This window comes from Zootoca vivipara, chromosome 6 (genome assembly GCF_963506605.1).
Source record: "Zootoca vivipara chromosome 6, rZooViv1.1, whole genome shotgun sequence".
NCBI lineage: Eukaryota > Metazoa > Chordata > Lepidosauria > Squamata > Lacertidae > Zootoca > Zootoca vivipara.
Window position 1 is genome coordinate 33,020,859 of NC_083281.1, and position 27,765 is coordinate 33,048,623.

The 27,765-nt window shown below is 48.5% G+C and overlaps 1 protein-coding gene across 3 annotated transcripts in view; it reads left to right on the top strand.

Moving 5' to 3' along the window:
• The window catches only part of LOC118087368 (mitochondrial peptide methionine sulfoxide reductase), a 50,391-nt gene extending 22,995 nt beyond the window's left edge, over nt 1–27,396 (top strand). For 2 of the 3 annotated variants that reach the window (XM_035119943.2, XM_035119944.2), the window contains 3 exons: nt 5,848–5,952; nt 14,041–14,147; nt 24,424–27,396. In XM_035119943.2, coding sequence (XP_034975834.1) covers nt 5,848–5,952; nt 14,041–14,147; nt 24,424–24,582 — 371 coding nt within the window. In that variant the 3' untranslated portion in view covers nt 24,583–27,396. The remainder of the gene's footprint in view (nt 1–5,847; nt 5,953–14,040; nt 14,148–24,423) is intronic. The other variant, XM_035119942.2, reaches the window with a different exon arrangement.
• The last annotated feature ends 369 nt before the right edge of the window (nt 27,397–27,765 follow it).

Here is a 27,765-nt window from a genome sequence, read left to right on the forward strand (position 1 = left end):
CCCAACTTTCAGCTGAGGCCAATAGGGTTTCTGTAACATGGCATCAGTTTACAGTGCTCCTCCAGATTATCTCAGTGATCAAGCTGGGATATAATGGCTCAGGTTTTCCTTTAAGGATCTCTCTCTCTCTCCCCCCCCCCTCTCCCTCTCTCTCTCCCCCCCTCTCTCTCTCCCTCCATCTCTCTCTCTCTCTCTCTCTCTCTGGAGTAATCTGAAGAGATTACAGTGGGGCATGCAGGACTCGGAGTGAAAGCCTGACTGTAAACCAACGATAAATATTTCTTGGATTTTGGATAGAGTTCTGCCCACAGCTACTGATGTCTGGTTGGCAGCCATTTTTGTACAAATGTAATTTGATTCTTTCTCTCCGGTTCCGGCCATAGACTTGGCCAAACCTGCTTATCATAGATAAACTATGGAGTTTGTTCCCACAAGAGGCAGGGATGCTCACCAATAACATGGACAAATCTATGGAGAACACGTCTTTTGATGGATCACCGGTGTGGAAACCCCTGCCCTGCGCTGCTTTTTTGGGCAGAGCTGGGCCCGGAGGGTGCCCAGGAGGGAGGCAGCGGCTCAGGCACCCTGCAGCCTCAAGTGCTGCCCAGGGGTGCCATGCCCCCTTCCTACGCTGCTGCGTTGGCTACTAGTCCTCATGGATATGTCTGGAGGTCATGTGCGACTGAATACCAGCTGCTGGAAACTGCAGGAGGATTGAGTGCTATGGTGCACAGGTCATTGTGGGCTTCTCAGGGCATCCAGGGAAGCTGAATAGCAGAAGAATGTTGAAAGTACTTCTCCATTGATTTATGGAATTAACTCCCACGAGAGGTTGTGGCGACGACCACCAAATTTGGGCAGCTTAGAACAATCTTTAGAATAATCCACTCCTGCAGCCAGCAAATACAGGACGCCTCGTAGTATAATCTCTTTTTCCTTAGTATCGGTTAACAATTTATATTTTATCCTTGGTTTCTTCCCCTGCCAGATAAATTTTGAAATATCTATCTGCCATTGTTTGAAGTGTCCTGCTCCCCTGATTACTGGAATCGATTGGAATAGAAATAACATTCTTGGGACTACATTCATTTTTATTACTGATATCCTTCCCCACAATGATCATCCTCCCCAATACCTCCAAATTTCTCTTTATTTCCAAGTGGTTACTGGTATATAGTTGTGTTCAAATCTATTTATATTATTTGCTGTCAACCATACCCCTAAGTATCTCAGCTTTTTTTTCTGTTAACTGTTCTGTTTTTTGTTGTAAGTCCTTTTTGTGTTGTGCTGTCATACTTTTTACCAACATTTTTGTTTTATTTTTATTTTACTTAAAGAATTAAAGGATTAGACAAATGGAGGATGAGGCTTTCTGTGGCTCTACACGCAATGGCTGTGTTCTACCTCCCCTGGCAGAGGGATGAATCGGAATTCCAGTCACTAGGTGTCAGAAGTGGGGAGGGGGCTGCTGCCCTCAGGTCCTGCTTGCTGCATCCCCATCGGCACCTGGTTGGTCACTGTGAGAACAGGTCTAGAGGAACCACTGGGCTGATCCAGCAGGGCTGTCCTTATCTCTTGCCCTCCTGATGAAGTGGTAGTCTTGTTTGCAGTTGCTGTGCTTGGCTATTTTGGGGTAGCAGCCCTTTTGCCTGGCCTTACTGAACACACCCTTCCCAGTCGACTCTGCTTTTCTCTCACTGGTTGGCTGGCTGCAGATAAAAGAAGGCAACAGACTCTTATCTCTTCATCCCCCCCATACATGCATACTGTGTTGGGCTGCAAATATAGCAGAGATGCATCTAATTATAACCTGTCTCTGAGCTTAACCCTTCCCTAACTGAGCTGAGATGATGCATCTCCAGAGAGAGAGAGAGAGAGAGAGAGAGAGAGAGAGAGATTGTGTGTGTGTGTGTGTGTGTGCCCTGCTCTTGCTTTTCAAATTTAAGTCTGTATCTGCTCCCTGGGTGCCATCTGGGAGGAAAGGAGACTACCGGTAGGAGATCCTTTGGCATCTCAGAGGAGGAGAAGCGAGGCCGGATCTTAAGTAATACTGGTGCAAATGTTAAAATCTCCAGCTCAGGATTAAATGTCTTATTTTTTGTTAGGACTCGGATATGGGGAAGCTGTGGCTGCCCCCTCCCACCATTCCTGACACTATGCTAGCTGAGGCGGATAACATGAGTTGAGTAACACGACAGAGGGGCACCAGTTTCCTATCCCTGGGCTGGAAGCTGGTAGGGTTGCCATATTTTGAAGAGCAAAAAAGAGGACACATTTGCCGACCTCTACTGTTAACTATAAGGGACACGGGTGGCACTGTGGGTTAAACCACAGAGCCTAGGGCTTGCCGATCAGAAGGTCAGTGGTTCGAATCCCTGCGACGGGGTGAGCTTCTGTTGCTCGGTCCCTGCTTCTGCCAACCTAGCAGTTTGAAAGCACATCAAAATGCAAGTACAGTGGTACTTCTACTTACGAATAACTCTACTTAAGAATGTTTCTACTTACGAAGGGAGCTACGTCCGCCACCTTGGATGCGGTTTAGATAGGATTTTTTCTACTTACAAATTTTTAGATAGGGTTGCTTCGACTTACGAATTTTTTCTCCCAATGCATTCCTATGGGATTCAACTTACAATTTTTTTCGACTTACGAATGTGCATTCGGAACGCATTAAATTCGTAAGTAGAGGTACCACTGTAGATAAATAGGTACTGCTACAGCAGGAAGGTAAACTGTGGTTCGCCAGAAGCAGCTTAGTCATGCTGGCCACATGACCCGGAAGCTGTACGCCAGCTCCCTTGGCCAGTAAAGCAAGATGAGCGCTGCAACCCCAGAGTCGTCCGCAACTGGACCTAACGGTCAGGTGTCCCTTTACCTTTACTGTTAGCTATGGGTCGCTACAATTCCACCCATGAAAAATGGGACGTGTCCTGGAAAAAGAGGACATATGGCAACCGAAAAGGTTTAAATGCCTTATTGTGTTAAGTGAGTAGGGAAGGAGGCTCAGTTGCCTTGCAGGAAACCACTAGGTGTTAGCACCCTATAGAGCAGGGGTGGCCAACTCCCAACAGACTGCGATCTACTCACAAAGTTAAAAACTGGCAGTGACCTACCCTCTTTTTTGGGGTTCAGGTCAAAATTGTTGAGCTTTTTTTAGGAAGGAGGAAGGCCCGATTTTGGGGGGGTTCAGGTCAAAGTTGTTGAGTTTTTTCAGGGAGGAGGTAGAATGTTGAGCTTTTTTTAGGGGAGCCACAGTTGTTCAGCTTCTTTGGGGGGAGCCAATGATCTACCAGTGATCTACCGCAGACATCCAGTGATCTACCTGTTAGACATGCCTGCTATAGAGCTTTCTTATCTAAAGGGATAAGTCGGTATCATTTCCCTTGCCCATATGTACAGGCAAGGCCAGTGTCAAGAGGTGGCTTTGTTGGGCAGCTGCTGAGGCCCACCCACACCCCTACAGGGGTCCTGCTGTTTCCACCCAGGGCCTCACAGACCTGCTCTTCCTCCTTGCTTTTGCTACCTGGCTTCTTACAGAATGCAGCCGATGCACAAACCAGATGATCTCATCGCCCCAAGCAGGGCTGGCATAATGAGTTGGCACCTGGCAAGCCCCTCTCTACTAGCAGGGCTTAGCTTAGCCCCCTATGCCCTGTCTTCATTGCCTCTGCTCCACATTCCTGTTTGACTGCCCTCTCCTGGTACACCAGCAATGGCAAGAGCAGCAAGCAGCCTCTGCTTGCTTTGACCTCCATCTGGATAGACTGGGCCTCAGAGGGCGAATTGGCAGTGATAACAAATGAATGGGCAAGGGGTGACAGGAGCAATAGTTACTGGCTTACTAGAGTAGAGAGGGCCTGTTCCCAGAATCTGGATTTGGCCTGGTTCTTTATTACCACTGCAAAATGGTCAGGGCTATTTTACCCCCTGCGCCCAGTGCAATGTACCGAAGGACCTTCTCCTTCATCCTTTACCTACAGGTAGTTTTTCAGCAAAGCTCAATCAGCACACCCAAGCAGGCAAAGCTGGCTTAACTGTGGCTGTGCTTCAGCAGTGATGTCAACTTCCCCCTGCCCTTCCTGCTTTTGTCTTTCAAGGCTGTTGGGGGGAAAGTTTTGCCAAACAGCACAGGGTCTCTGGCGTGCAGCTATGCAGTGCCTCCTTGGGTGCAGCAGAGGGCAAGAGATGCACGGCCGTGCGCATCGGCACGCTGCAGCAGCAGCTTCGAAATGCGGGCCTATTTTGAGGCTGCAGCTGCAAATCTCTCTCTGCCGCAGGGGAGTGTGATTCTCAACACACACACATTTATATATATATATATATATATATATATATATATATATATATATATATATATATATATATATATATTGGTGAGGGAGGAGTAGGAGAACGCGCCTTGTTTCATGTGCTTGCACACTGTGCTGCTTTGCTAGCGTGGCTGCTCCCCAAGCCACACAACTCCCTGCTCTGCCTTCAGACCTTGGCCTGCCAAGCAGGAGAAGACAGGGAGCAGGAATGGGGTGGGGGGTGGAAAGGCTTTGCCCTTCCTTCTGCTTGTGGTCCCCACCTTAATGCATCCTGGGCGAAAGAGCCCGTGGCTGTTCCCCATCTGCTCCTCCCCATCCGCCTGTATATAGGGCAGTTCTCAGCAGGCGCTAGTGGCTCGCTCGGCTGCCTTGCTCATCACATTGCACGGCAGCCCCTCCTTTTCCCCTTAATTACCGTGTGAGGGGCAGCAGGTTTGCTTGAGCAAAATTAACTGGAAACTGCTCAAGGGAAATGGCCTCCCCGAGAAGCATCTCCAGCCCTGTTGGGGTGGGAGGGGGTGGGGGAGGTGTTGCGGTAGTGAGCACCGCTCTCCCCCATCCCCATCCCCATTTTATATAGGAGACAGTAATACGACTTTCTATAGGAGACAGTAATATGGGGGAGATGCTTCAGCTACTACCAATAGGGAAGGAGGCTCTAGGTTAACCCTTGCAGTGTTGCTTGCTGTGGTTCTATCTTCCCTAATCCACCCGCATGCATAAAATTCTGCTCAGTACTGTTAAGGCAGATGCAGGAATTGTTTTGCTTTGGGGTTTTTTTCAGCCATCGGTTGGCCAACTGTTTGTATCGGAGTTTGGAGATTTGGAGAATACCTGGGTGGCATGCAGAAATGCGACGCAAAACATAATGCAGATTCGGTGAGGCTTATTCCACATATTGCAGATGCAATCCTATACACAGGCATAGCAAATGTGCTGCCCTCCAGGAGAAGGAGGGCCTGCTGGATCAGGCCAGTGGCCCATCTAGTCCAGTATTCTGTTCACACAGTGGCCAATCAGGTGCCTGTGGGAAGCCTGCAAGCTGGACCTGAGCACACTTGCAATATTGCCTTCGCTGGCCTGGATCTGGCGTAGCGCTAAAGCCAAACTATGCTGCTGCCATGCTGTTGAGAGCTAAGCTATGATTTGGCTTAGTGTCACACCCGAACCCAGGCTCGTGGTTTGTCTTGCTCCAAATGCATCACAAGCTGTAACCGAGATTTTCTAAATGTGCATGCTTGCACATTCATGCTTCTTGGTGCTGATCCCAGCGGCCTTGCTGTAAGCACTGGTCAGCCACTAGGGGCAGATACCAGCTGTTTTGGCCCACAGGCCAGGCTTCCCAACTGGGAATTCTGTACCGCAGGTGATCCCTGCCCAAAACAGGCTAGTTGTAAGCACCAATCAGCTGACAGGCACTACAGCAATCCCTCCTGGGAACGGCGCTTACAACAAACCACTGTGCTAATCCAAAGGAGCAAGGGAATTTTCAGGTTTACGGAATAACAATCTATTCCTCCACCACCTTCATTCCCAGGGATGACAGGACATGCGGAAGTGGTCAGAGTTGTGTTTGACCCACAGATCATCGGCTATGAAGACCTTCTCAAGTTTTTCTGGGAGAACCACGATCCAACCCAAGGTAACGTCTCATGTCGGAGGAAAGGGAATGAACGAGAGCTCTAACTGGCCTAGATAGAGCAACGTTCCCAAACTCAATGCCAGAATTGTGTACCATGGCCAACATTGGCTTGCAACCATTTCCAGCAGGAACCTTTCTTAGCCCAACCTAAATGGCCTCGGCCCAGTATACCTGAAGGAGCGTCTCCACCCCCATCGTTCTGCCCGGACACTGAGGTCCAGTGCCGAGGGTCTTCTGGCGGTTCCCTCACTGCGAGAAGCAAAGCTACAGGGAACCAGGCAGAGGGCCTTCTCGGTAGTGGCACCCACCTTGTGGAATGCCCTCCCATCAGAGGTCAGAGAGATAAACAACTACCTGACATTTATAAAACATCTGAAGGCAGCCCTGTTTAGGGAAGTTTTTAATTTGTGGCATTTTATTGCATTTTAATCTTTGCTGGAAGCCGTCCAGAGTGGTTGGGGAGACCCAGCCGGATGGGCGGGGTACAAATAATAAATTACTATTATTTTTATATTATTACTTAAGGAATAGTCGGCTTCATATGGGAGAGGGCAGATCTTCCAGCTATTCCTTGCTGCCAAGGCAAATAGAGCATTGTGCCTAGAATGGCATGGAAAACATTGAAGATGTCCTAACCCCGGCTTAAGGGGGGGGGAGAGACTCTAGTTTAGTAGTAGAGCACACCCATTGTCCCTGGTTCAACCCTTGACATCTCCACTAAGAAGAATCAGGTGATGTGAAAGACCTCTACCTGAGACAAAGGAGGGATGGAGCAATCTGTTTCTGACATATGTCAATCTTGCATGTGTTAAGTCATAAGTCTGTTCTGCTCCACTCATCTGTGATCTCTCCCCCCCCAAAAAAAATAAGACCCAAAAAAAGACCTGCATGGATATTCCCACTTAAATTTTCATTTTAAGTAATATTTACGTATTTTATTATCAAAATCCATCTTTATATGCGTATCTTATGTATTGTGCAGCTTTGTTTCACCCTAAGACCACATTTGAAAATGCATTTTGGTATGTGTGGGCTTTTTTCCTTTTTTGAACAGAGCACTCTCATTCCAGAATTTGGGAGATGTGACGGATAGTTGCGTCGTGGTTTGCTCATTTGTCTGGTCAGGAGCAGAACAGAACTCGTAGATTCTTCAAGCATCCCTACCCTGAGACTCTGGAGAGAAGCTGTCTGTCAAACCAAACACTAGTTGGGTTAGAAGTACAAACGATTTGACCCAGTCTGTGGCAACTCCCTGCGTTCCTTAGCTTTCTTGGCTCTTGCTAGCAGGAGGACACGTGATGTGGCAAACCTTGCAGATACTGTGCGGGTCTGGATCTGGGCAGAGTCTGGTTGGGCACTGCCTGGGAACTCCACCTCCGTCCCCTTGAGTCAGGCTATTGATGCGAAATCCTCGGGAAACGCTGGGCAGAGCCACAGAGCAGCACACAGCCATTTGCCCGGGTAACTTCATGCAGAGGACGTGCAAAGCTCTTCACCCAGGGAGGTTTTGCTAATGCCTCTTCTAAGGGGCGGCTGTGTTTCGTTTTGGTTTTGTTCGCAATCCTATAATGATGCTTGTCAGGCTGCCTCTATTTTCAAACCTCTGCTTTTAAGGTAGCTGTCTCTTTAAGTGCCTTCCATTCTCTCCCCCCCCCCCAACAGGCGTGGGGAGGAGAATGGTGAGGATGTTGAAGGGAGTGGGGCCATGATGGAAGGAGAAGGGAGATCAGTTGCAAAGAAGAGGGCAATGAGGAGTTTTAATGTTCTCCATCTCTCACTCTTTCCCTCCCTCCCTCCCTCCGTGTGGGAGGTGGGGGGGGGAGGCCTGTTTGAAACCCGCCTCACGTCAACACTGAGTGACAGCAAGGGATAGGGGGAAGGGTTAGAGGCTTGGGGAAGGCTGAGCCTTTTTTTCTTCTTGTAATGAAGTGTAATTTTAATGAGGAGATTAGCATTCTCTCTGTGTCACCGGCAGGGCACTCCTCTGGGTTTGTAATTGCGTGTGGGTGCTTTAATGAGTTGTGTCTGCGTCAATGGCTTTATTTATTTATTTAAAACCATTTATATCCCGCTCTTCCTCCCCAAGGAGATCAGTGCGGAGTGTGCTACACAGAAACATAGAATCATAGAGTTGGAAGAGACCACAAGGGCCATCCAGTCCAACCCCCTGCCAAGCAGGAAACACCATCAAAGCATTCTTGACATATGCCTGTCAAGCCTCTGCTTAAAGACCTCCAAAGGAGGAGACTCCACCACACTCCTTGGTAGCAAATTCCACTGCCGAACAGCTCTTACTGTCAGGAAGTTCTTCCTAATGTTTAGGTGGAATCTTCTTTCTTGTAGTTTGAATCCATTGCTCCGTGTCCGCTTCTCTGGAGCAGCAGAAAACAACCTTTCTCCCTCCTCTATATGACATCCTTTGATATATTTGAACATGGCTATCATATCACCCCTTAACCTTCTCTTCTCCAGGCTAAACATACCCAGCTCCCTAAGCCGTTCCTCATAAGGCATCGTTTCCAGGCCTTTGACCATTTTGGTTGGCCTCTTCTGGACATACATGCATTCACACACACACACACACACAGTGCTTTTTTGTTGTTGTTACAGTAAGTGCCACACTTTTAACATTTTTGGGGGTGTGTGTGCTGCTACTACATACCCTTAAGTACCCCCAACGATATGATGATACGAGCAAATGACATGACAAAGCTCACAGCTTATTACGGGGGCAGACAGTGTTCGCGGTGTTGAACTCAGGCAGAGCCACTGTTGGACTTTGCAGGTTTGGAGAAGGTTACTCCCCACCCCGGCATCTCATAATGGTCCCTTGTAACACCTGTCCACCACCTAACCACTAGGCAGTGCTGCCTCCAGCTTTGCTGATTCACCAGGGAACTTAGGAAGCTGCCTTATACAGAGTTTGATCATTGGTCCGTCTAGCTCAGTATTGGCTACACCGGTGTTTTTTCAACCTCGGGGTCCCCATTGTGAGTGGGCTACAGTTTCCACCATCCTTTATTTACCATTGCACTAAGCAGACTGGATGATGAGAATTGTAGTCTACCCACATCTGGGGACCCAAGGTTAGAATTGTAGAATTGTAGAGTTGGAAGGGACCCTGAGGGTCATCTAGTTCAACCCGCTGCAAACATAGGAATCTCAACTTAGGTTGAAAAACACTGCTCTACACCGAGTGGCAGCAGCTCTCCAGGGTTTCGGGTTTCCATGTTTATCTGTGATTCTCACAAAGCCTCCATTTAAATACATATTTTTGAATGTATTTTATGTCAAATGCACATTTTAAAGTCATTTTGCTATGTTTTTTGAGTCAAGAATTGCATTGCAAAATTCAGACCAGTATGAAATTCCCACTTGCCTGAGAAAGCTACATTCTGATCCATATTAGTTTAGGAAGTGCAAATGAGGTCACATTTATTGTACAGTATCAGGATTTGCATACGAATGACTGGTGTGTCTCTTAAGACATGCCTTGATAAATCCTTGGCCGTGAGGCCTAGGACACTGTTGGTACCCATTTAAAACTAAAACAAGAAAAAACATTCAAATACACCTGCAACCCATCATCATAATTCAACAAATAAAATCTCCTTGAAAAACTGCATCAGATTAGCTGACCCAATTAAAATACTGGCTGATTTTTTCAAAAAATGTTGGCAATTAAAACAGAAAAAAAAACTGCATAAAAGTCTGGAAGGAAAGAAATGGCTTTGCTTGGTGCCAAAAAGAATTGCAAAGCGATCCTCTTTAAGGAGAGCATTCCACAAGCATGGGGCTACTACTGAAAAGACCCCTCTGCTTTTGCCACCCTCCAGATCTCAGCATGAAAGGTACCTGGAGGATAGTTTCCATCAGGTGTGCCATTTATGGGGAAGCAGGGGGGGCTGAGCCCCCCAATTTTCATAGGGGTTCGGGTTCCCTCAAGATTCCACAGCCAGGCAGGCTCTGGCGGACCCTCCTATAGCAGCAGCGGGCTCTGGCGGGCCTTTAGGAGGTTGAGACGGGCCCCTTCAGTCCTCCCACCATGTGTCACACACACATGCTGCACGCCCCCCCCCCCAGCATTGGGCGGTACCTGGTGTGCCCGGTTTCCATGGATGACCTTAGGGCCTGGATAGCTTATATGGGGAGAGTCTCTCCATTGGGTATTGGGCCCTTGACGGCACCTTGAATTTCGCCTGGAAATGTAATCGGAACCAGTGGTATCAAAGGCAGGCACAATATGTTCCTGTTGCCTAATCCCTGTGGGTTACCTTGCTTGCCTAGGCAGATTTGTGCAGTAGCAACACTGGTCCATGCAAACTGCCAGCTGATGGCTCCTTCCTCACGGAAGCTGTTTTGTAGGAGCAAACCCAGCTCATTTGTTGTTGTTGTTGTTGTTGTTGTTTAGTCGTGTCCGACTCTTCGTGACCCCATGGACCATAGCACGCCAGGCACTCCTGTCTTCCACTGCCTCCCGCAGTTTGGGCAAACTCATGTTCGTAGCTTCGAGAACACTGTCCAACCATCTCGTCCTCTGTCCTCCCCTTCTCCTGGTGCCCTCCATCTTTCCCAGCATCAGGGTCTTTTTCCAGGGAGTCTTCTCTTCTCATGAGGTGGCCAAAGTATTGGAGCCTCAGCTTCACGATCTGTCCTTCCAGTGAGCACTCAGGGCTGATTTCCTTCAGAATGGATAGGTTTGATCTTCTTGCAGTCCATGGGACTCTCAAGAGTCTCCTCCAGCACCATAATTCAAAAGCATCAATTCTTTGGCGATCAGCCTTCTTTATGGTCCAGCTCTCACTTCCATACATCACTACTGGGAAAACCATAGCTTTAACTATACGGACCTTTGTAGGCAAGGTGATGTCTCTGCTTTTTAAGATGCTGTCTAGGTTTGTCATTGCTTTTCTCCCAAGAAGCAGGCGTCTTTTAATTTCGTGACTGCTGTTACGTACAGCTCATTAGTCCAGAGCTATAAGCACACTCCAGGAATACCATTGTTACATAATAAGAGCTGTCCTGGATCAAGCCAAAGGCCAGTCTTGCTCAGCAACATCTTCTCACAGTGTCCAACCGGATGCCTGTAGCAGCAAACCCCATCCCCCCCAACTTGTGGTATCTGGTGACCGGGGTTCAGACTTGCTCCTCTGCCAGTGGCAGTAGAGCAGAGCCATTGAGGCTAATGGACATCAATAGCCTTGACTTCCATGGATTTGTCTAATCGTCCTTCAAAGCCACTCAAGATTGAGGTCATCACTGCCTCTTGTGAGAGCAAATTCCATAATTTAACTCTGTGCCTTGTGACAAAGTACTTTCTTTTATCTATCCTGGATACCTATCCTGGAGCCTCCCCCCATCATCCTGACCAGCACTTCCACCAGCGGGTCAGGAGGAAGCGGAATGGAGGGCATCCAGCCAACAAGCGATGGAGGGAAGGTTCAGCGACGTAGCAGAGCCCCAGCACTGCTCTAGCCAACAAGTAGAAGAGGGAACACAGCCTCTTCCGGTGCCCAAATTGAGGCACGCGCCCAAACGCAGGGTTAGAGGGCGGCGTTTCGGGGTGCCCAGGCTATTATGCTGGCCCCGAAGCAGAAAGGTGCCATTGGCGGATTCTGTGAGTGACTAGGAGGTCATGTTTTCTGCTATCTCTGCACTGTAAATAGTATGCACAATAAAACCCTTAAAGACAGAACGGACTGGAGCGTCTTTACTCGGGAGTAGCCACAACAATCCCCTGATAGTTGCCCCAGAATTCTGGTGTTATAAGAGAGGGAGAAAAGGTTTCCTCTCTTCACTTCTCTCCATCGTGCATCAATTTATTCATCTTTTGCATGCCCCCTCTTACTTGCCTGTTCTCTCTCAACTAAAAAGACCCCAGTGTTGCAACCTCTCAAGTCACTTCAGTTCTTGGATCATTTTGCTTGCTCTTTCCTGAACCCTTTCTAGCTCTACAATATCCCTTTCTCCCCCCCCCCCCCCAAACTTTTGTTTAGAACTATGTATGGGTAGAAAAGCAAATCCTAATTGTATATATTCTTACTAGAGCAAGAATAGCATTTGCAAAACTTGGAAAATGAATTTGAGCCCCAGCAGCATTGGGATCAAACATGAAATTGTTAAATTGCCTATATGTGTGTGTGTGTGTGAGAGAGAGAGAAATTATAGATTAAATTGGCTCAGCAGGGACTCAGTAAATCAGTTTATAAGGCTAAATTTGGCTTTAAAAGAAGAATTACCGGTATATGATATTGTGATAACGGGAAAGGTTGGGGTGTTAAATTTGGAGTTAGAATGTATGAAAAAGAAGAATGATACTGTGTAAATAGTTGCCAAGTAGTGATTTTTGTCATATGATAATATTTTTTTAAATCTGCTTTTTCCATACCATGAGAAATTTTACAGACCATTGCCATGTCCTTAAGGAGGAGTACCATGAAGAGGAGTTCAGGGGATTAAAAAACAATAATAATTTTACAAGTTGTGTGTCTTTGCTTCTCAACTTGTAATGGGTTATTTTTTGCACTGTGACTTGCTGCTATTTTTATTGCTTATAGTCTAGAAGTCTAGAAGTTATTTATTGTAATTGTGAAGAGTGAATTTCTGCTTAGCTATTTTTTTGGGGGTGGGGGCTGATATTAAATTTTACTCATAAAGTAATATGAGTTGTTTACTAGGGCTCATGGGAGTTGTAGGCCAAAACATCTGGAGGGTCACAGTTTGGGGATGCCTGCTCTAGACAACTGTGAGCAGGGTCCTATTATTATTATTATTATTATTATTATTATTATTATTATTATTATTCACTTTCTGAAGTCCTGCAGAAGAGGCAAGCAAGCTTTTATGCTGCAGAGAAACAGCATTCCAACACATCATAGGCAAACTGCCCTCCAGATGTTTTGGGACTACAACTCCCATCATCCCCGACCACTGGTCCTGTTAGCTAGGGATGATGGGAGTTGTAGTCCCAAAACATCTGGAGCAGGCATCCCCAAACTTTGACCCTCCAGATGTTTTGGCCTACAATTCCCATCTTCCCTGACCACTGGTCCGGACCACTGGTTAGCTAGGGATCATGGGAGTTGTAGGCCAAAACATCTGGAGGGCCGCAGTTTGGGGATGCCTGATCTGGAGGGCTGAGTTTGGCTATGCCTGAGATAGGCAAAGGGCTGTAACTCGGTGTTAGAGAGCATCCACTTTACATGCAGAATGTCGCAGGTTCAATTCCCAGCATCTCCAGGTAGCCCTGGGGATGTCCTCTGCCTGAAATCCTGGAGAGCTGCTGCCACTCCGTGTAGACAGTACTGAGATGGACAGAGCAGCAGCAGCAGCATCCTCATTCCAGCACACCGCAAGCATCCTTCCCTGCCCCTCTGGTAACATCAATGTCTCCAGTGTGGTGCTCCCTCCAGGCACTGCTTGGGCTCCATTCTCTGTGTTCCAGATGAGGGCTTTGTAATATATTCACATTACGCAGACACAGGATCGGCCGGGCTGACAAGTCACACAGCGGGCACAGTGGATTTGTTGTGCCTAGGTGATTAACAGCCTTTCCCATGAGAGGAATAGCAATCGTTTGCTCATGGCTGGGAGGCGGAGGGAGTGGGGGGAAGTGTGTCTGTATGGATACATGGGGGCAGGCCAGTGTTTGGATGGTCAGCCGGGGGAAGAGCACAACTCAATGGGAGAGTATGCCTTTGGTTGGCTGAAGGTCTCAGGTTGAAAAGGAACAGTAGACCAGCCTTCTCTAGCCTGGCATCCTCCAGATGTGGTTGGACTCCAACTCCCATCATTCCTTACCAGTGGTGCTGCTGGCTAGGGCTGATGAGAGCTGGAGTTCCACAACATCTGGAGGTCATCTGGGTAGAGAAGGCTGCTGTAGATGAACCAATAATCTCATCCCACCGTCCCTGACAATTGACCATTCTGACTGTGGCTGATAGGAGGGTGCCACAATGGCTGCCCTGGCTTATACCTGCAGACTCACTAGTTGGCGGAAAGTGCAGAACTCCAGTTTTTACCAGTTGCTGCCGAACAAGGGTGGCCGCCTTGCAAGTCTGCTCCCTTTAACAGCCGCTTTCTTTTCAGGCATGAAGCAATACGAAGACGTCGGCACCCAGTATCGTTCAGCCATCTATCCCATTGGAGCTGAGCAGCTGGAATCTGCCCTGAGATCCAAGGAGATGTATGAGCAGGTATGGGAGATATGGGCATTTGGATGGGGGGAAGGTTGGAGGGTAAGGACACCTTAAATTGCCTTATGTGGTCGGTCCATTTCGCCCCCATGTTAGCACCCTAGGACCTGGGTAGCCCTTGTGCTGGTCTTCTGCAGCTCCCATCAGCCTCAGCCAGCATGGCCACTGGTCCACGGATCATGGAAGCTGTAGTCCAGCTATATCTGGAGGGGCTACTCCTGGGTTAGGTTCTTTTGCAGCCCAGCTGTCTGACATCTTTCAGCTGGAGATACCTGGGACTGAACCCAGGACTTGTGGTATGCAAAACGTGTCCCGCTATTGTCCCGCTGTGCTGTTACTCCTTGAGTCTGGTGCTAATGAAGAAACCTGCTTAACAGTGGTTGTGACCCATAACACTAAAAAAAAGAGCTCAGCACCTAATTCTGCAGCCATAAAGCAAACCTGAGAATGTATCTCATTTATGATCAAGGACTTTGTACTGTACATGCCAGTGCAGAAGCCCATTCAAGTGCAAAGTAAGATCTTGGTTTCAACGCCTATCTTGCTTGCTTGCAATTATAATTGTGAAGGTGGTCTTAAAAGTGTGTGGGAAAGGAAGTTAGTGGAGCCTTCAAAACATTCATCACTGTGAAAAGTTCTCTGTCTTTGGCTACTTCCTAATTCACATCAACACAGCTGCCTCTGTGGCAGATGGGCAGGGTATTAATAATAATAATTCATTATTATAATATCTTCCTGCAAAGGACTGCCATTGCCCCACACTGAACTGCCAATGCAAGCATTCACTGGCTTCCTTTGAGCTTTGAGGCCCTGAGCGAAATGTGCCGACCCACATCCCAATTGGCTCTGCTTATGCTGGCTGGGGCTGCTGGGACCTGGAGTTCAAAATCTCTATGGGGCATCAGGTTGTGTCCTGACTATCCCGGGAAAACTCTTTTCCTATCCAAACTGTCAGGAGACTTAAGATCAGCAAATAAAGCCCTCCTGAGAGAACCATCGGGTGCAGAAGCTAGGCTGGCTGCTGTAAGCAGCAGCATCTTCTCTGCAGGGGTCCTGGACCACTGGTCCTGCTGGCAAGGGACGATGGGAGTTGTAGTCCAAGAACAGCTGGAGAGCCAAGTTTGGGAAGCCCTGCTCTAGAAGCTTCTGAGATTCCATCTCTTGTCTTTTCAGAGGTTTCTCTTTAGCTGTGCCTTTGAGGGGCGGGGAGCAAAGCTCCTTTTAGCAGGATTCTGGTGCTGGGATTCCCCACCCACGCGGCTTGCTTGCTTGTTAATATTGCTTAATATTTTAATCCTCCTTATGTAGGTTGATGTTGCCACCTGTTTTGGAAACGGGTGTTGAAAGGCGGTTTATAAAATCCCCTAAATAAAAGGGTCCCAGGGGAGATATTCGCCCGCTGTTTCGTTGCTGACATTTTCATAGCATAGGACCTGAGATACCAATGGGGCTTTTGGACACACACACACACACACACACACACACACACACACACACACACGCCTTGTTTATTTGCCTGCCAGTGAATAGGACTTGCCCTATAAGCCATGCCCCACAACAAAGGCAGGCGGGAGTGCCTGCAGATAATTGCTCCTCCAAGGCCATATGTGTACTATGGGCTGGAAAAGAGAGGTTGCGCCGGGGTGTGTGTGTGTGTGGAGAGAGAATATGTTGGTTTCCTTGGCAACTTGCCACCGCGGCAATTGCCAGCTAGGGTGCAAAGGTCAGTGGCACAGACAGGTGTAGCCTCTCCACCCACCGCCCCTTTCAATGTGATTCATTGCCGTAAGCCGTTCCCCCCCCCTCCCGGCTGCCATTGCAGAGGCAATTAAGGGCAACCCTGCTTGGAATCGGCACATGCTGGGCAGACGTCGTCGGCGTGTGCCTGAACCGGGGGTGGGGGGAGGTGTGCAAGGATAGATGGGGGTCGCAGGGTGTTGGTGTGTGGGTTGTCGTAGGCAGAGCTGGTTGAACAGCAGCTTCTGGTGAGGAAAGGAGCTCCACATTTGCGGGCTGTTGGGAAGAGGTGAGATCAAGGGCAACCTGGATGACTTTGGGAAGCTTGTCTTCCTAGGTGGAGCCACAGTGAGATGCTTCTGACTACGAATGGACAAATCGGTCAATTTCAGTTTCTCTAATATTTTCAATCTTAAGGCCTGTTCTCCACATTTCCACATCAGCTTGCAAATTTCAGTTTAACGTCCTCTTGGGTAGGCAAACTAAGGCCTGGGGGCTGGACGCGGCCCAATCACCTTCTAAATCCGGCCCGCAGATGGTCCAGGAATCAGTGTGTTTTTACATGAGTAGAATGTGTCCTTTTATTTAAAATGCCTCCCCCCCAAAGTTTAGTCCGCCCCCCCCAACAATGTCTGAGGGACAGTGGACCAGCCCCCTGCTGAAAAAGTTTGCTGACCCCTGTCCTAAATATTCACATTTTTGTGTGCGTTTTTGCCAAACACGTGCATCTTTTCAAACAGGTTTTCCCTAATACGATGCATCTTTGTGTGCTTTTATTTTACAAGTACTTGCACATTTTCCCCTAGCTTGTACCTCTTCGGATGACCTCCAAACCATCCTAAATATCTTTGCAGAAGCTTACAATAAGCTTGGCCTATCACTCAGCATCCAAAAAACCAAAGTGCTGCACCAACAAGTATAAAATAACCCCTCTGCAGTGCCACAAATCCAACTCAGGGGTGTAACGTTGGAAAATGTCAATCACTTCTCCTACCTCGGCAGTTACCTTTCCACAAGGGCCAACATTGATGCCGAATTCCAGCATCGCCTGAGCTCTGCGAGTGTGGCTTTCTCCCGATTGAAGTGCAGAGTGTTTGAGGACCGGGACATTCGCAGGGAAACCAAAGTGCTTCTTTACAAAGCTATTGTACTACCAACCTTACTATATGCTTGTGAAACATGGACCACCTATAAACGCCATCTCCAGCTCCTCGAAAGATTCCATCAACAGTGTCTCTGAAAATTTTTACACATCACTTGGGAAGACAGGCGAACTAATATCAGCCTACTCAAAGAAGCAAAGATCACCAGTGTTGAAGCAATGATTCTTCAACATCAACTTCGTTGGACTGGTCATGTTGTGCGGATGCCTGATGATCGTCTTCCAAAGCAACTACTCTATTCCGAACTTAAAAATGGAAAGTGTATTGCTGGTGGTCAACAAAAGAGGTTTAAAGACTGTCTCAAGGCAAATCTATAAAAATGTAGTATAAACACTGACAACTGGGAAACACTGGCCTGCAAGCGCTCCAGTTGGAGAACAGCCTTTACCAAAGGTGTCATGGGATTTGAAGAAACTCGATCTCAGGATGCAAGGGAGAAACATGCTAAGAGGAAGGCACACTTGGCAAATCCACACCGTGATCAACTCCCACCTGGAAACCCATGTCCCCACTGTGGAAGGACGTGTGGATCCAGAATTGGCCTCCACAGTCACTTAGGGACCCATTGTTAAAATCGTGTTTATGGAGGACAATCTTACTCAGCTACGAGTGATCACCGAAGAAGAAGAAGAAGAAGACATGGCTTGGAGAACTGCATTGCAAAATTCAGAGAAATGTAAATTCTGAAGGAATTTCTGGTGATTCGGTTCATATATTGCTTCAGAAAGCGCAAGCTAGGTAGATTCGCTTTAAAATGTGAACTGACTCACTTTCCACCACGCCCCTATTCAAGAGCTCAGTCTGGTGGACAGAGCATCAGCATTCTGGGAATACACTGGTTTGCGTCCCTTTGCAAATAATTTTAAAACTAGACCCTACTGTGGCATGTAAAGCTTGAAAGATGGGCTGAAGAGGCCCAACCTAATTTGGTCCTGTGTTAGCCAAAGCTAAACCAGAAGCGTAAACCGGAAATGCTACGGCTGTGAACTGGCCCAGAGAATAGCATCCGAGCATCTGCAAACTAGACCAAGCACCTGTATGAGCTTCCAATAGGAACAGCCGTAGCTCAGTGATAAAGCATCTGCTTTGCATGCAAAAGGTCCCAGGTTCGATCCCCCTCATCTCCAGGTAGGGCTGGGAGAGACCCTTGCCTAAAATCCTGGCAAGCCTATGCTCCTAAGTGCCAATGGGCTGCTTAGAGTTAACCCTAGCTATAATAGGCTGGTTACTCTGGAACAACCCTCCAGGATATCTTCTTTTTTCGTGTGTCTGTCTGTCTGTCTGTCTGTCCGTATGTGTCTCTGACTACTCAGCAGTGTAACTTTGAGGCCAGAAACTGTCTCCGTCTTGGTGATCCCAAATACAACATGTCGCTCAGCTCTGCACTGCTGGCAGTTTTGTTTCCAACGGCCCATTAGTCATGCTAAGATATACCCCACCGGGGAGAAAATATTCAATAGCCCCCGTCCCAGAGGGTAGTGGGACAGCATGCTGCCTCTAGGAACAATCTGTTATTTATATATTCTGTTCTCCGCAGAGCCTAAATACTAGGCACTTTGCTCCCTGCTCCCTGGAGGGGTCCCTAGAGCTTTGCTCATCTGAGGCCTGCATGTGGCAGAAGACACATCTTAGCATTTATTAATAGCTCCAAGGGCAGGGAGCCTCCTTGCTGTCCAGAGCCACCTGGGATCCTGTCTCAATAGCACTGCCTTTTCCTACGGGGGCGCCTTCCCACCCCTGCTCTCATTTGCTTACTTGAGACCATCTTTATGCTGCTTAATATACCAATAAAATAAGATAAAATTCTAAAGCAGATTAAAACACACATACGCACACATCTTCCCAAAATTTACAATAAAAGCATCATTACAAGCCACTAAGAATAGCAGTAAAAAGGGGGGGGGGAGTACAGAAAAGCAATAAAGCTTTCCAGCTTTCTGAGAAAATGCTTTTTGAGGTTGGAGCAGGAGATAGAGGACCAAAGCAGGTAACTGATGGCGATGACAGAGGTAGCAACAGGATCTGTGTTTCCCATGGGCAGCTGCTTGGGTGATCACAGATGGAAAAAGACATGGATCTTGAATCTTTAAGTGGTTGGGCATAAACGGGGCACAGAAAACTCTTGCTAATCCTATTTGGCTTTGGGGTAGAGATGCAAGATACACACACGTGCTCATACACCCCCACACATCTAGGGGCCCCCACAGCCACATGGTTGCTTTGGTGTCGGAGCCAGTGGTGGATTATGCTGTTAGAGTGCTTAATTGTACAAGGGCTCGTGACAGTCATTTATATGCTGCTCCTTTACTCTACTATAAAGGGCTGCTCTTCAGCAATCTTTGCTGGTGGTTGGTAAGAGATAGGTGGGTGAAGGGCAGACCAGCAACATTTTTAGCTGCCACCAGGAGCACTCAGGTGGGAATGTGAACTTTGCCTAGGATCAAAGTTGCTCTGGGATGTTCCGGGATAGTGATAGCGATGCACCCCCCCCATTTAGGGTGTGTTCTGTGTAGGGTAAAATATGGATCGTTTGACTGGTGGATTTCAAAGCTTTTAAACTGATTGTGATACATAAATGCAGGCCCTGCATTCATGCCAATGGATAAAGGTAAAGGACCCCTGGATGGTTAAGTCCAGTCGAAGGAGACTCAGGGGTTGCGGCTCATCTTGTTTCAGGCCAAGGGAGCCCACGTTTGTCCACAGACAGCTTTCCGGGTCATGTGGCCAGCATGACTAAACCGCTTCTGGGGCAATGGAACACCGTGACAGAAACCAGAGCGCACGGAAATGCTGTTTACCTTCCCACTGCAGCCGTACTTATTTATCTACTTGCACTGGTGTGCTTTCAAACTGCTAGATTGGCAGGAGCTGGGACAGAGTAATGGGAGATCACCCCGTCGCGGGGATTCGAACTGCCAACCTTCCGATCGGCAAGCCCAAGTGGTTCAGTGGTTTAGACCACAGTGCCACCCATGTCCCTATATCAGTGTATGTGTGTATACACACACACACACACACATAAGGTGGGCATCCTTGAAGTGTCTTATTGGCCACTGTGGGGAATGGAATGCTGACTAGCCGACTCTTTGATGTGGTCTCCACATCTCTTCTTTTGAATCTGACCCTTTATAACAAGGGTAGGGACCCTTGGCCTAATTCCTTTCAGAGGAGGAGTCTGGGGGAAGGGTTGCAAGGGGAGGATAGGAAAAAGGCAAACATGGGTGGAGTTATGGGGTGGGGCTGAAATGCCTCTGCTAGCATCTAGTTGGGGCTTGATGAGACAAGAGCAATTTGTCCTTTCCTTGGTAGGTCACGGGGTGGGGAAGAAGAACAGGCATGGGGGAGAGAGAGCAGGTTGGGTGAGGGGAGAGAGAAGGTGGCAGAGAGAGAAAGTCAGTGACACACAGAGAAAGTGGGTGGCAGAGCGAAAACGAAAAGGGGGGTGACACACACAGGTGGCAGGGAGAGGCGGCGGCAGCAGAGAGGCAGCAAGCGAGCAAGCAGAGTGGCTGTATGCACTTCTGTTCATCTCCACCCGCTATCAGCATCCTGAAATGTGGCCCTCAATAGTTAAAGGTTCCCCATCCTTTGTTTATGCCCTAGTGATGCTTGTATGGGAACGGATGTGTCTCCCAAAGCAATAGCCGTAGTGCTGCAGAGAAAGCAGCGCTGGATGAGGGGAAGTTCCTGGGAGCTGGAGATCAAAGCGGTGAGCTTTTCAATTAGTTCCACCCATGCCTATCCTGCTAATAGAGAGAACTGGGGAGCGGGGGGGGGGGGAGAAAATAAATTCCTTAGGATCTATGACCCCTGTAACATCCACAAGCACCCACATCACCTTGCACATTCTCTCTGTCTCTGCCAGCCTGCTTTCCGCTGCTCTTTTCCCGCTGCAGCTTCTCTGCCAGCACCAGGCCCAGCTGGGTTCCAGTTAATTAACTGTGTTGTCTTATCGGCTCTCTTGCACGCACCATCCGTGCTGCCTGTGAATTAACTCTGCCTGCGATAAGCCTCATTGTTCTGAGCCCTGGAGAGCCATGCGCCTCCCTCCTCGCCTGCCTGCCTCCCTCTCAGCTGTTACGCACTCCCGCCCCCAACCATCACAAAACATGTGCAACCCAGTGTTGTTGGCTGGAAGCCCTCCAGAGCTGGCAGAGCCTTTGAAGTGGGCAGCATCCTTAATTGCATTTAAAGAGATGGCTGGGAAGCTGGGCTGCATCCGCCCTCTCCCCCCCCCATCACGTTTCTCGTGGTGCAGATCCCTCCCACCACTGCTGAAGACATCCATTAGTTTCTCCTCTCCCTCCTTACCATCACCTCCCTATGTGAAGGCCGCCAACTAGGAGGAGAGGGGGAAGCTGTACTTGGCACCAAGGCTTAAGAGGCTCGCTACCTCTATCGCTAAAGGGGAAAGGGTAGGGGAGATGCCGGAGGAAGCAGGCCAATCCCTCCTAAGCCCATCGGACGGAGGTAATTTGTTTTGACAGCATCTGTCTCCTCCTACCTCCTTGCATGAGAATTCGGCTAGAAATTTAAGTGCAGTTGAGCGTCTCCAAGCTTGACAGCGAGGCCCAAGATGGAAGTGGTGGGCAACGGTTTGCCGCCACCGCCACCGGTCTGTGGTCTTGCGGCAGGCAGCGGCTGCGAGCTGCCTGCCATTTTAATGATCCACAATGGCATTTCTGGGAAATTTTAAATGGCGGCCAGCTGTGGTAAGCCCCAAACCCAGGGAGGAAAGGGAGCAATTTCAAAGCAGGCGTCAACGCCAATGGGCCCTGCTGGGGCATCAGAAGCTGCCCGAGGATGCAGAGCGGTAGTGCCAGCCATGGGTTGGAGGCTGACTGGAACCTTCAGCTATTGCTCTGCCCAGGTGAAAGCAGGGGACAGAGAGCACCACCCTAAATTTGGCGCTGAAGAGTGAGTTAGGTAGCAAGGGCTACCAGAACAGTGATGGTGCTCTCCAGGCTGTCAGTGGACCCATCCACCCTGAATTTGTCCAATCACCTTCTAATCTAAAGCAAACGTGGTCGACCTGTGACCCCACTCAGATATTGCTGGAGTCCAGCTCCCATCAGCTTCAGCCTGTCTGGGATGGTGGGATGTTGTTGTCTGGCAATATCTGGAGGGCCACAGGTTCCTCACCCCGTTCAAAAGCGCTTGGAGTTACTGGTCATCACCTCCCTTTGCCAAAGTCCGTCCTTCCCTATGCGTTCAAGGTGGTTTGCATTAAACTGACAAAAATATACAGTACAATGCAAAAATAACAATGTTAGTCTACAGGACCTCGATAGTTAAAACACAAATTTGTAATAAGATGAGACAGACATAAAAAATATATTAGGCAATACCAATCCATTATGCAATTCATCAAAACGTGCAATTTGTAATTACTAGATCATAACATTTCCAAGCAACGTGAAAACATAAGTGACAGGCCGAGAAGTAACTCAATTAATGCAGATTGCAGGAGAATCAATCATGTAACAAACCCACAAGCCCAAAACGCACAGGAGCCACCAAGACTAAAAATGATATTAACTTAAGATTCCATGCACATACCCCAGCTGATTAAATGTGCCAGGACATCCTCTTCTTTCCTCTGTTCTCACCAGAACCCAACCTTGTGGCAGTGAGTTTCACTGATTGAAAATGTGTTTTGTGAACAACTTGTGTCTTGTCTGCCCTCCATCTACTGCAGGGGCGGGAAACCCTCTCCAGACTCATTGCTTTCTGGACAACCTTCCAGGGCCACATGCCAGTGTGTGACCAGAGGCCAACACTGAGCAGACCCTGCTGGATCAGAGCAATGGCCCATCTAGTCCAGCATCCTGTTCTCAAGGTGGCAACCCAGATGCCTGTGGGAAACCCTCAAGCAAGACCTGAGCACAAAAACCCTCTCCCTTCCCATGGTTTCCCGCAGCTGGTGTTCAGAAGCATATATCCTCCAGGCATGGAGGCAGAGCACAGCCATTGTGGCTGGTAGCCATTGGACAGCCTTATCCTCCATGAATTTGCTCAATCCTCTTGAAGCCATGCAAGTCAGTGGCCATCACTGCCTCCTGCAGGAGGATCAGGGATTCAGGTGGTGCTGTGGTCTAAACCACTGAGCCGCTTGGGCTTGCTGATGGGAAGGTTGGTGGTTCAAATCCCCGCGATGGGGTGAGCTCCCGTTGCTCTGTCCGAGCTCCTGCCAACCTAGCAGTTCGAAAGCATGCCAGTGCAAGTAGATAAATAGGTACCCCTGCAATGGGAAGGTAAACTGCGTTTTCATGCGCTCTAGTAGTGTTTTGTTGCGCTAGAAATGGTTTAGACATGCTGGCCACAGGACCCAGAAAGCTGTCTCTGGACAAACGCCGGCTCCCTTGGCCTGAAAGCGAGATGAGCGCCACACCCCAGCCTTTGACTGGACTTAACCATCCAGGGTTTTTTTTACCTTTATCTTTTACCTGCAGGAGGAGCAGTCTCCATAGTTTAATTATGCACTGTGTGGAGTATTTTCTTTGGTCTACCCAACATTCTGCTTCATTTGGTACCCATAAGTTCTAAATTTTATAGACTTCTGTCATGTCACCTTTTCCCTAAAGTCCCAAGCGTGGCAGCCTTTCTTCATAAGGGAGCCACTCCCATCCCCTTGATCATTTTGGCTGCTCTTTCCTCTCTTCTTTTCCAGCTGTCCCATATCCTTTTTGAGCTGAGGCAGCCAGAACTGTGCACAGTATTCCAAGTGCAGCCACCTTCACAGTCATGTGGGCCAGAAACTTGTGTTCTTTTCATGCATGGTGAAAAGCATCTTGATATTTTATACTGTATCTCCAGCACCAAGCTTCCAAAATTTGATGGCTGCTACGAAGGTGGTAGTGGTGTAGACTTGTAACTAAAGATCTTGGAGGCAGGTGGGGGAAGGTAGTAGAAGACATGCTTTGCAAGCAGAAGGTCTCAGGTTCCAGTACCTGGCATAGACTCATAGAGTTGGAAGAAACCATGAGGATCATCTAGTCCAACCCTCTGAGAAGCAGGAATATGCATCTGCCCCATACAGGGATTGGACCTACAACCTGAGTGTCCTCAGTACTACGCTCTAATCCAGGCATCTCCAGGCCTGGCTGAGAAAGATCCCCATCTGAAATCCTAGAGGGTCGCTGTCAGTCAGTGTACTAGGCGACAGTGAGCTATGGCCCTGTGGATAATGGTTGAACTCCAAATCCCATCAGCCTCAGCCAGTATAGTCATTGGTCAGGGATGATGGGAGCTGTAGTCTTGACAACATTTAGAAGGGTGCATGTTACCTATCCGTGGTTTACGTTTTGCTCTAATCATCCTGCTGGAAGTGCTAACTATCTGAATGTCTCTTCTTCCTTACTGTCATCCTTTGGCAGGAGCTGTCTAAGAAGCAGCGAGGACAGATAACGACTGAGATCCAGGAGGCCGGGAAGTTCTACTACGCTGAAGATTACCACCAGCAATACCTGCACAAAAACCCCGAGGGGTTTTGCGGCCTGAAAGGCACTGGGGTCGCCTGCCCCATTGGCAAATGAGAGCCCGCCTCCTCCAAAGGGGAGTGTTCCTGGGAACCATGGTGATCGGAACCCTTCAGCAGTTGCCATGGAAACCGAAGCAGCCTAGCATCCTCCTTAATTCAGCTGTAATTTAGCAACTGGGGCTGTCCTTTCCTTCCTTTGTGTTTGTGGGATGCTGCAAGATTTGGGGAAGCAGGCAGACAACGGCCAGCCTGCCAGGACATTGTCCTGTGCCTTGGATAAGATAGAGCTGCCCACCTATAGAGGCCTCACATAGGAAAGTGGTGCCTTCTTCCTGGTTGCGGCCTCTTCACATGTCCAGTCCTGCCTCGGAGAGGGCCGATGCAGAAAGATGAGACTGCCATTGCTCTGAGGCTGTGTTCCCACTGAAGCATTAACACATGCGTGGGCCGCCATTTCCACATGCCTGTTGTCACACCTTGGTTGTCCGCACACAAATGCCTTCAATTTTCTGTGCAGATATTTCCCATCCACAACAGTTGGACACTTCTAGCTGGGTTGTATTGGGGCTGTGTGTTGTTTTCTATGCCCTTCCATTAGCACTGCCATCACTTTTGGACTCCTGTGGTTTTTGTGTTTTTTTTAAAAAATAAATACATTATTGGGACCAACTGGGCCTGTTACCTATTGAAACCCTTCTGTATGCAGTCAGCAGCATTTGGCTAGTGGAAATTGGGCTAGAGAGCAGACTTTGTACCAGTTGCCATTGCCCACACAGAGCTGCTTGCAGCTAAGAAAGCAACAGAGCTGTTTATTGTAGGAAATCTGTAACTTGGATAGAAAATTTTCTAGTCTAGAGAAGAACGAGGCAGCCATGCTTGGTTCTTTGCTTTCATAGAGGATAATTAAAGGTGACCGCTTATCTTGAGGTTCAAGTAGGAGAAGGAAGAGGAAGTTGTAAGCAGGATGCAACCTGAGAACATCAGTCTAATATCAAAGAGGTTAAAGGTACAGGGATAGTCTGGGGATCTGGAAGTCCATAACATTGTCTGTTTTAACCCACGCAAAAGCTGAGTTGCACCCAGACTCACAACATAGATGTGTGTGTGTATTGTGCATGATTCCACCAACAGCCTGCTAAGGAGCAGCCCTCCAGAGGGGCAGAGAGAGGGAAAGGGTGGATGTCCTTGGCGCAATGCTCACAATCCCATTGGCCCTCACCAGTAAGGAGCCATCTGCAGCTCTTCTGGAGACAACCGAGACAGCCTGCAATGTAAGTAGGTGGTTGTAGGCAGCGGAAAAATCCAGTTCCAGTGCAGTTGCATTTAAAGAAACTCTTCTTGACTCTTACCAAAAGTTGTCGGGAGAACTACTGGAAGACAGACAAGAGCCATAGAGGAAGCAGGGGATGTGGAAGTGGGAAGGGGATTCCCCCCCCAAAAAAGTTCTGACATGCCAACCCACAAAAAAGCCCCACTGCAGTGTGTCCAGCTCGATGATGGCAGTGAGGTAGGCTTATTACCCCTTTTCGGCTTGTCCCAGGGCTAGGGGGCTTCTTAATTGAATGCTCAAAAGGAGGCTGTCATGTGGATGATGGGCCAAAAATTTAGGTTCCAGGAGCTTCAAACGCATGTTAAACGCTACTGTGGTCAAGCCCTGAGTGTTTTGGCACTGGTTTTTGCATCAAATACTATCTCTCCTGTGCTTTCCTTTGTAGCGCTCTCTTTAGGTCACCGTGACTTGGAGAGGCTGCCTGGAACTATGAAATAATATTCAGGATTTTCCACATCTGTGACCTGTGACTAAAGCCAAGACCTTGTTTTCTCCCTCTGCTGTGTCTTATGGGCATACAACAGGCCAGCTGCTATTGAACGCAGCTACGCAGCTCCTTCCCCATTTCACCAATCTGCAGCGAGAGACAGCTGGCCTGTGTCTCTCCTTCCCATTCTTTCTGTCCATCGGCTGTGGCAGGCTATGTCACACCCACAGGGCTCTGATGGGCTCCTCTCTGCTCCTGCCCCTGATTGGCCACGGGACCATTTATAACGCCACTCTGTTTTCAAGGTGCATTTCACAGCCCAGTGGTTAATGGTGATGGGAGTTGTAGTCCACCCACATCTAGGGACCCAAGGTTGAAGAAATGGCACTAGATCACAAATCAACTGCTTAAATGTCCTCAGTGCGTGTAGCGGGATTGAGAGAAGAGTCTCTCTCAGAGATTAGCTACTAGCGTTGTTTGTGGGGGGGGGACTCATAGTATCTCCATCTTTTGGAAGTGCCCTCTGCCCTCTGATGTTCATGTGGTACTGGTGCCAGTGAAGGCTCTTCTCTGTGTTGCATCAAGTCACTGAATTCAAAGTAGATCACAACTGGGGGGAAACAGCACTGCTTCGGCAGCCTCCAAAACATCATACAGCAGGGGTAGGCAACCTAAGGCCCGTGGGCCGGATGTGGCCCGATTACCCGATTACCTTTTCAATCCGGCCCGCGGAAGGTCCAGGAATCAGCATGTTTTTACATGAGTAGAATGTGTACTTTTATTTAAAATGCATCTCTGGGTTTTTTTGTGGGGCATAGGAATTCATTCATTATTATTATTTTTCAAAATATAATCCGGCCCACCACATGGTCTGAGGGATGGTGGACCGGCCCACGGCTGGAAAAGGTTGCTGACCCCTGTCATAGAGTAATGCTTCTAGCAACACGGGCCCTTTTTTCAAGTTGCTACGGCTTCGAGAAGTATTGAGGGGGAAGGGGAGAAGTGGAGCAGTAGCTCATCTGCATATGCTAATTGTACTGTTCCAGTGACTGGCGGTGCTTTAAAAAAACACCACCATGGCCAGGCAGCTGTAAAACAATCCATGTGTCAACATATACAGTGATAAATGCATTTAGTGGGGGAAAGCATGTGTTGTGGGGGGTGGGGAGGGGATATGTCTAAGGCTGCAACCCTACATAAATGTACATGGGAGCCACATTTAATTCCATGCATCCTACATGCAAAGGATTGAGTTACATGGATGCACGCACCCACACCCATTTTAGAACATAGAAAGAATTGAGGTGCACAGGATCCTGCCTTATAACTGAATCAGGTGGTTGGCCTATCTAACTCAGGTCTGTCTGCACTGGCTGGCAGTGGCTCTGCGTTTTCAGACATGATTCTTTCCTAGCCCTACCTGGAGATGCTGGGGATTAAACCTAAATCCTTCTGCATGCAAAACAAACTGGTCTGCCACT